Source organism: Panthera onca, chromosome A3 (assembly GCF_046562875.1).
Source record: "Panthera onca isolate mPanOnc1 chromosome A3, mPanOnc1 haplotype 2, whole genome shotgun sequence".
NCBI lineage: Eukaryota > Metazoa > Chordata > Mammalia > Carnivora > Felidae > Panthera > Panthera onca.
In genome coordinates this window covers 115,027,215-115,036,664 of record NC_138341.1, presented here as the reverse complement: position 1 = coordinate 115,036,664, position 9,450 = coordinate 115,027,215, and the positions used below count along the sequence as shown (strand labels likewise).

The 9,450-nt window shown below is 51.0% G+C and overlaps 1 protein-coding gene across 3 annotated transcripts in view; it reads right to left on the bottom strand.

The window, feature by feature from the left end:
* Window positions 1-1,419: 1,419 nt before the first annotated feature.
* Window positions 1,420-9,450, bottom strand: part of ZNF341 (zinc finger protein 341) — a 46,234-nt gene continuing 38,203 nt past the window's right edge. For all 3 annotated transcript variants that reach the window (XM_060615729.3, XM_060615743.3, XM_060615735.3), the window contains 3 exons: window positions 6,430-6,541; window positions 6,104-6,174; window positions 1,420-3,972 (listed from right to left, as the gene is read on the bottom strand). In XM_060615729.3, coding sequence (XP_060471712.2) covers window positions 3,443-3,972; window positions 6,104-6,174; window positions 6,430-6,541 — 713 coding nt within the window. In that variant the 3' untranslated portion in view covers window positions 1,420-3,442. The remainder of the gene's footprint in view (window positions 3,973-6,103; window positions 6,175-6,429; window positions 6,542-9,450) is intronic.

Genomic DNA, 9,450 nt, shown 5'->3' with positions numbered 1-9,450 from the left:
CCCACCCACGTGTCCCCAGACATCCTAATTTTCAACAGAAGTCAGAATCCAGATTTTTATATGAAATCTCCCAATTTTTAAAAAATATTTTCTTTTCACATTTTTTAAATTTATCTATTTATTTTGAGAGAGCGAGCGCACGTGGGGAGAAGGGCAGAGACAGAGGGGGACAGAGGATCCGAAGTGGGCTCCGTGCTGACAGCAGTGAGCCCGATGCGGGGATCGGACTCACGAACCCTGAGATCATAGCCTGTGCTGAAGTCAGATGCTTAACCCACTGAGCCACCCAGGTGCCCCTTCCCTCTGAATTCTAATAACCTTGTTGGGTAGGTACTATTATTCTCCCCATTTGACATATGAGGCCACTGAGGTTCAGAGAAGTGAAGTGACTTGCCACAGTCACACAGCTGGGAAGGGGCAGAGTCAGGATTCAAACCTAGCTCTGCTTAATGTCAAAATCTGTGGGACCCTGGATGCTCAGGACAGACCCTCTTTACACTTCATTCTCCCAGCATCTTGGAGGTCTATGAGGGACTCTGGGGTCCTGGAGCAGCTCTGTTGTCAACTTAGAGTGACCCTTGACCAAGGGCCTTCCTCTTTCTAGGCCTCAGTCATCCCATCTGCCTACCTAGGAGGGATTTAGTTATTATGGTCCAAGCTTCCTCCCTTGCAGTCCAACTGTGCATCTATTAAATATTAGGACTTGGGGCGCCCAGGTGGCTCAGTCAGTTAAGCGGCTGACTTCAGCTCAGGTCACGACCTCACGGTCCGTGAGTTCGAGCCCTGCGTCGGGCTCTGTGCTGACCGCTCAGAGCCTGGAGCCTGTTTCAGATTCTGTGTCTCCCTCTCTCTCTGACCCTCCCCTGTTCATGCTCTGTCTCTCTCTGTCTCAAAAATAAATAAACCTTAAAAAAAAACAAAATTTTTTTTTAATTAAAAAAAAATAAATAAATATTAGGACTTGATATTTTCCTTGTTCTTTTTTTAATGTTTATTTATTTACTTCAAGAAAGAGAGAGAGCGAGAGAGCAGGGGAGGGGCTGAGAGAGAGCAGGGAGAGAGACTCCCAAACAGGCTCCACGCTGATAATGACATGAGGCTCGAACCCACTAATTGTGAGATCATGACCTGAGCAGAAACCAAGAGTTAGATGCATAGCCGACTGAGCCACCCAGGTGCCCCAATATGTCCCTTGGTCTGTGGCCTGGCTCTGCCACTTACTGTTGTGTGATTTGGAGCTGCTTAACCTCCCTGTGCCTTTTGCCTCATCTCGACCATGAAATGGAATTAGAAGTAGCACCCACCTCAAAGTGCTTAGAACATGTCAGGCATATGGCACAGGTACCTAGTCAACATTAGTCTTCACGATTATTGGTAAATGTTCACGCGTGTGTATACTGATAGGCAGAGACAGAAATATACCTTAAACAGTTGTATTAGGATGGAGATGTGATTTTTTAACATTTTATTTAATGTCACGATTGTTAAAAATGGACATTAATGTCTCCCATGACTCCTCCACTTTGTAGAGAATAAAATCCAAATTCTTTAACCAAGAGTATCTCTGATTCGACATCAACTCCTATTTCAATAGAGCAAAGTAGCTAACAGCACATGGAGGCAGGCCATTCCTGCCTGAATCCCAGCTCTGTGACTGACTAGCTGTGTGAACTTGGGCGAGGAGCTCTGTGTCTGTTTCCTCATTTGTAAAATAAGTTACAATTTCCACCCGGTGGGGCTGAAGTGCTGTGTATCCATCATGTGGAAGTGTCCATCAGGTGGAAGCTTGAAGCATATTAGCAATTGTCATGATCTACCTACTACCGCTAAATCTCTGGTCACCCTGGACCTTGCATTAGCCCCAGAATTATACCTCGAAGCCTTTGCTCATGGCTCGCTCTCCCTGGCATGCCTTCCTCCCTTTATCCATCCATCAAAACATTCTGTGTCAAGGACCAGCTCAAATGTGACCTCCCCTGGACAGATCTTCAGTCCTCGCCAGTCCTTCTTCTGGCCTTGAAGGCTGGGTGGGCTTACAGTTCTCACTGCCTCAGCTGTGTGCTACTTCCTCACTTGCTGTTCCTCCTGCATAACACCCTTCCTGAGGGGAAGATGGGCTTGCTCTCAGCTCCAGCCCACAGCCCCAGCACAGATGTCTCAGGGACATACCAGCCTTTGAGGAAACTGAGTCATCAAACTGAGCCTGACAGCCCTGCCACGCCCCACCCTGTCCCTTCTCCAGCCCGTTTCCTCTCCTGTAACTGGCCAGTGTGGCCCAGCAGGGTGGTTGCGGATATAAATGAGGAAACACTGGTCAAGGTCCCCTTTCTCTTCCCTGCCTCCCCGATTCACTCCTCCTCTGGACTAGCTGGGGAGGCGGAGAGAGTGCTGGCGGTGGAGGCAACTACGGATTCTAGAGGCCTGCTTGAGATGGACTTCTGGCTCTGATCAGAGCTTCTGATGCAGTAGTGTTTGGGGCAAGGCCCAGGATCCTGCATTTTCAAAAGTGAGTTAAAACCTCTTCCATGGCCATGCTCTGAAATAACCATTCCGGGAGCACCAAACCTCTCCATGGCTAACAGGGCAGCACAGCTGTGTGCAAGGGGCCATGGGACCTCTCAGCCCCCACACACTTTGGAGGAGGGAGTGCTGCCACCCAGGGGCAGAAACTCCCAAGGCTCGGGCCTGAGCCATTGGGTACACAATTTTGATAAAAACATTTATTGAGCACTTTTCAAGTGCCAAGCATTATGCCAAGTCCTCTGCACGTTTCATCATACTGGACCCCACGACAGCCCTATGGAGTTGAACTGTCATACCCACCCCCAACTGTACAGGTGAGAAATACAGGGCTCAGAGAGGTAAAGTGACTTACCCAAGGTCACACAGCAAGTGAGCAGCAGTGCTTAGATGTGAAGCCAAAACTGGCTGATAGCTGCACTCTAACCATGACACTTGAGTGCCGCCTAAATGCCTACATCAGAGTCACCTGGGGATATCGTAAGGAACTGTGTATGAAAAGGTCCAGCAGATCAGGGCTCTAACAATCTCAGGCCTCCAGAAGAGCAGCTTGACTAAAGGCCACACCAAGACAGCCTGGAGGAGGGGCGGCAGGACCACCCTGTCTTCTCTCTTAGGTGGGCCGACACCAGCCTGGACCAGCCAGACCCTGGGGTTGCTCAGCTCGGCCATCTCTCTTCTCTCCACTGCCCTGACCTGGAAGCTGTAGGCAGCCCTGCCTCAGATTCCAGAATGCTTCAGGGCTCTCCAGCAGAACTGGGGCCATGGCAGGCTGGCCACAGGCCAGGGTTTATACATGACACTCCAAAAGGATTTCAGCCCATGGCTCACTTCCGTTGGAAAGAATCTCTAGCTGGTCCCTGACGTCTGGACCCAAAGGTGAGCATGAGGCCAGGCTTTGGGAGCAAACCCCGCGGGTCCATCACTCTGAGGCCTGGATGTACACAGGCACAGCAAGCATGGCACATGGGCCCTCAGTCCCTGCCTGCAGCTCCGCCAGCGCCAGGTTGGAGCCCAGGCTCTCGGCATGCCCAGGCACTACCAGCTCAGGCTCGCCACCCACCGTGCCACCCACTACGATGGACAGCACTGCATCTGGCTCTGAGAAGGGCGGCTTGCCTGGGGCAGCCTCCGGCACAGGCCCAGCCCCTGTGTCTTTCAGTTCCTCCAGCCCCAGCGGGTCAGGCAGGGGGGTCACCACCTTGCGCCCACCACTGCTGCCGCTGCGGGGGGCCGCCCTCCTCCGGGAGGGCCGCCGGGCTTGCAGGTCCTTGTCCTTTTGGGGGCCAAGGCGGCAGCGGTGATCCTTGAGGTATTTGTGTCGGGAAAAGCCCTTGGCACAGCCAGCACAGCGGAACTTGTAGTTGCCCGTGTGGGCGCGCTGGTGCTCCGCGAGGTGGGCACGGCGGCTGAAGGACTTGCTGCACAGGGCGCACTTGTGGAGCTTCATGCCTGGGGTGGGGGGAGGGGGGCAAAGTCAGAGAGAGGCACTCAGACCCCTTACTTTGCAACCGCACCTCTGCACTTGGAATAAAACCCAGTCTCTCGGCTTGTCCTCTGAGCGCGTGCGTGATCTGGGCCCTGCTCCCTGCCAGTCTCATCTCCCCACTTCTCCCAGCTGAGCATGTGTGCGATCTGGGCCCCTGCTCTCCTATCAGTCTCATGTCCCCCCTTCTTCCAGCCACTGACTCGTGGCCAGCCACACATGCCTTCCTCAGGGCACTAAGCTGGCTCCTGCCTCTGGGCCTTTGCACTGCTGTTTCCCTCTGCCTGGAATAGGATGTTCAGCCCCCAAACCTTAGCTGACTTAGCCAGGTCACCATCATCTCTTTCCTCTCTGGTCTGTCTGTCTCACCCCGGCCCCCTCAGACCGTCCCCACAGGGCAGCTAGAAATGGTTTCATGAAATACACAAAGGATTGTGACATTCTCTGCTCTGAACCTTCCAGTGATTTGCCAAGTTCCCCACAAAGCCCTGTGCAGTCTGACCACTCCCTTCACCTCTCAGCCCCATTCCCTCCTTCCCCCCACTTGTTCTCGGAGCTCCATACTCCCACTCACCTCTCCTGGTCTTAAACACCCCCAGTCCCTTCTCTGCTTCAAGATTTTGTACTTGCTCCCTCCTTCTGGAAGCTATTTCCTGGCTTTTCTCATCCCTTAAGACAGCTCTCATGTCACCTCCTCCAGGAGACTGTCCCTGATACCTGCCTCATATCTTTCTCTGCCCCCTCACTGTTTATTCCTGTCTTTGTAGTCTGCATACTTCTCTGTAACATACTTGTTTGTTGTTCATTTTCAATCTTTGCCACTGAATGCTAAGCTTCCCCAGGAGGGCAGGGTGGGGATCTGCCCATCTGATTCCCCCATGTCACCTCCAGAGTCTGACATGTGGTAAGTTCTCAATAGTCAGTCACTCAATGAATCACTGGTGCCTCCGTATCCACCATGAAGGCAAGTCCAGCCCACGCTCAGCCTGAGCCATGCTCTCCTCAGCCTCCCTCGGATGAAGGCTCAGAGAGGGGCAGAGACTTGCATGAGGCAACACGGCAGGACAGTGGTAGTGCTAAAAATCAAACACAGGCCATCTGTCTGCAAAGTCCTCAACTCTACGCTCTCAGGTTTCAAACTTTCTTCAGCAACTAAATCCTTTCTTTAAACCCATGATTCTTAACCAGGCGCAATTTTACCGTCCAGGAGACTTTTGTCCCCTGGAGACATTTGTGATTGTCCTAACTGTGGGGAAGAAGCCACTGACATCTAGAGGGTAGAGGCTAAGTATATTGCTAAACATCCTATAATACACATGGCAGCCCCCTCACACAGCATCAGCCAGTACAAAATATCAATAGTGCCAAGAAACCATGTTCTAGCCCAAACGGTATGTGGAAAGACAGCCAAGCTGCTCTGGGGATGCAGCAGCACCCAAAGAAGAGCCATGGAGCCCCTGGGAAACCGAGGAGCAGGGTGAAGACCCTTGCTCCACACCCCACCTGCCCCGCTCTGCTGAGGGTACCAAGGAGCCTTCCTGGCCGTGTCTTGGAGCCAGTTGGAACCTGATCTTCCTCCACACCTGATCCACACCTCTATCACACCGGGCACCTCTCTGATTTATGAGCTATCTCCTCTTAGGTCAGCTTCCCCTCAGCCCAGGGGAGTGTATCTGACTCACCTCTGTAGGACCCTGAGGTCCCTAATGCAGGCCTGGTTCATGGCTCCCACGAGCAAAAGTCTGTTGGCTGGAATATACCAGGCAGTGATTAAAAGCCACATGGGAGGGGCGCCTGGGTGGCTCAGTCGGTTAAGCAGCCGACTTCGGCTCAGGTCATGATCTCACGGTCTGTGAGTTCGAGCCCCGCGTCAGGCTCTGTGCTGACAGCTCGGAGCCTGGAGCCTGTTTCAGATTCTGTGTCTCCCTCTCTCTGACCCTCCCCTGTTCATGCTCTGTCTCTCCCTGTCTCAAAGATAAATAAAACGTTAAAAAGAAAAAAAAAAGCCACATGGGATGTGCCTGCTGTTTCCAGAGGGCCTGTCCCAGGGACTTTGAGCTGAACCAGACCCTGTTGATATGTCCAGGAGTCACTTACCAGAGTGGGAGAGGATATGAGCCTTCAGTTTGTCCGGCCGATTAAACTCTTTACTGCAGCCCGTGTGTGTCCTAGAACCCAAAACCACTGGTCAGAAGGATCTCACCAAACTCAGGACTCTCTTGCTGGCCTCTGTGCTAGTGCAGGGCATGAGGGACTTCCTGTTTACCCAAAGGGCCAGGCTGGGAAGCAGAGTGGGGAGTAGGTAGGCAGCCAGGCCCACAGCAGGAAAAAGGAGAGAGGGCCTTCAGAAACTCAGCCCTGACGTTTTTGTGTCCCACTGCTGGGTAAAGCTGCCCCTCCCACTCATGCCAGTTTCTACTCACGAGAAGGGGCATTTATATTTCTTGAATGGCTCATGGATCAACATGTGTCTCTTCAGTTTGTCCTTACGGTTGAACGCAGACTCGCACACTGAGCATTTGTAGGGCTTCTCACCTGTAGAAGACACAGATGGAGGCGGGGGAGGGAGTCCCATGAGATGGAGTCCGAATATGGGGCACACTAGAGGGTAGCAGCTCCTCTAAAGAAGTGGCCTGGGAGAAAACAGCCTTTCCCATTCCTCATGACTTTGTTTTTCCAAGGAGAAGAAGGGAGCTATTTCAGAGAGGGCGGTCAGAAAAGGCCTGGGGCGCCTGGGTGGCTCAGTAAGTTAAATGTCTGATTTTGGCTCAAGTCATGATCTCATGGTTTGTGGGTTTGAGCCCCACGTTGGGCTCTGTGCTGACAGCTCAGAGCCTGGAGCCTGCTTTAGATTTTGTGTCTTCCTCTCTGTCTGCCCCTCCCCTGCTCATGCTCTATCTCTGTCTCTCAAAAATAAATAAACAAACATTGAAGTTTAAAAAAGAAAAAGAAAAAGAAAAGAAAAGGCCTTTCTGATGAGACAAGAAGGGAGATGTGAGGTAGGAGGGGAGCAAGCCATGATGGAAACCAGAGTCAGGGTCCCAGGCTGAAGGAAAGATGGGAGTGTGTGGTATGTCTGAAGACAGGGGAGGCCAGTATGGCTGGAACAGAGTAGGGGAGAGAGAATGAGGCAGAAGGGGAGGTTAGGGAGACAGCCTGGCCCAACAGGGAGGGCCTGGAAGGCCTGGGTTTTTACTCTGAGCAAGAGGAGAAGCCACCAGAGTGGCTGAGCAGAGGGAGGACCGATCTGACTTAAGAGTTTCACAGTCTCCTTCTAGCTGCATGCAGAAAATACAGTGAAGGGGTGGGGGTGGAGGCATGGGAAGCAGCCAGTACAGGCAACGTCAGGAAAGCAGAATCGGCAGCCTTTGCCAATGGACTGACTGTGGGGTGTGAGGGGAAGGGTGTCAAGGACAAGTCTAAGGTGGGCCTGAGTGACAGGTGAATGGTTGTGGCATTTACTGAAAGGGGCCCACTGAGGCAGAGAGGGGAATTATACCTTATCTACTGGAATCGTTGTAATGAACTATGAGGTAAGTACTGGATGAGAAAACTGAAGGTCACGGTCTGCACCTAGTGTTTGGGGGAACTAAGACGCCGGCCCAGCAGTGTGATGCAGAGTCCACCCGAGTGGCTCCTCGTCGGCTGCAAAAGAATCTGGTGGGGGGGTGGGGGCAGGAGGGGAGGAAAGCAGCTCTCACCTGACAGCTCTCATCAGGGCTTACAACCTGTCCTGTGGAAAAGGACTGTTACTGGGCTGTCTGGATTGCCTGCCATTATTTCCTCTCTGTTCTCCCTCTGGAATGAATAAAGTACTTTTGAAAAATGCCAACCCGGTGATTAAGGAAATTCTGGTCCTTATAATGGAATGCTCTGCAGTCATTAAAAAGATTAGTGTCCATCTGTGTTTTCTGATCTGGAAAGATCTCCTGGCCATACTGCTAAGTAAGGAAAGAAATTTGTAGAACAGCTTAAGACAAAAAATGAAAAGAAATGTAATCCTCATACTCCCAAACGGCCCTAGCCATAGGTGTTTGTATACACACAGAATATGCAGGGAGAAAGTTGAGGGAGGGTACACACCAAACTACCAGTAACAATTACGATTTGAAGGGAGAACTTAACATTTTACTTTATGTACTTCTATACTGCTTCATTTATTTTATTTTGTTTTGTTTGAGAGAGAGAGACCGAGAGACACACAGAGAGAGAGAGAGCGTGTGCACGCAAGTAGTGGAAGGGCAGGGAGAAAGGGGGATGAAGGATCTGAAGCAGGCTGTGCGCTGACAGCAGAGAGCCCGATTCGGGGCTTGAACTCACGAACTGTAAAATCATGACATGAGCTGATGTCAGATGCTTAACCGATCAAGCCACCCAGGTGCTCTTAATATTGCTTCATTTTTAAAATAAGCATATACTTTTGAACAAAAATTTTTTAATGTTTATCAATTCTGAGAGAGTGAGAGAGAGAGAGAGAGAGAGAGAGAGAGAACACACAGTGGGGAGGGGCAGAGAGAGATGCAGAGAGAATCCCAAGCCGGCTCTACCCCAGCAGGGTAGAGCCCAATATGGGGCTCGATCTCATGAACCTCGAGATCATGACCCAACCCTAAATCAAGAGTCAGATGCTTAACCCAATGAGCCACCCAGGTGCCCCTTGCATAATACTTTTTAAAACTATAAACAGAGTAATTTGGTAATATCTACCAAAATTACCAATGCATACACTTTTTAAGATTTATTATTTAAAAAAAAAGTTTTTATTTATTTATTTACTTACTTATTTTAAATGTTTATTTTTGAGAGAGAGAGGAAGAGAGCACAAGTTGGGGAGGGACAGAGAGATGGGGGAGACACTGAATCTGAAGCTCTGAGCTTCAGCAACTAGCCTGAATCTGAAGCTGACAGGCTCCGAGCTGTCAGCAACCAGCCTGATGCGGGGCTCGAACTCACGAACCATGAGATCATGATATGAGCTGAAGTCGGACACTTAGCCGACTGAGCCACTGCACTGACAGCCATGAGTCCTGCTTGGGATTCTCTCTCTTTACCTCTCTCTCTGTCTCTCCCTTGTGCTCTCTCTCAAAAATAATAAATATATAAACTTAATAAAAAAAAAAAAAAGAAAAGAAAATGTCAATGTGTCTCAACTGGGGAGCCAAGGAGAGGGGGTTGGGTGGGAATTCTGTAGTGAGAACAGGACCCCCACCCCTAGGGGCTCAGAATGGTCTGAGTGAGCTGTTGGGGGCAGAGCCAAGAGTCCTCCCCACCAGCCTACAGGGATTCATCTCTACCTTAGTGTTGGTGGGAACCCTTTGTTCACTTGCGAGGGCAGGTGGGTAGGGGGCCAGAAAGGAGATGGGGAGGGGGATGAAGAGAGAGTGGGGGACGGACAAGACGGGGAGGGAGAAGAAGGCTGGAGAAAGACAGGGGCAAAGGCTAGA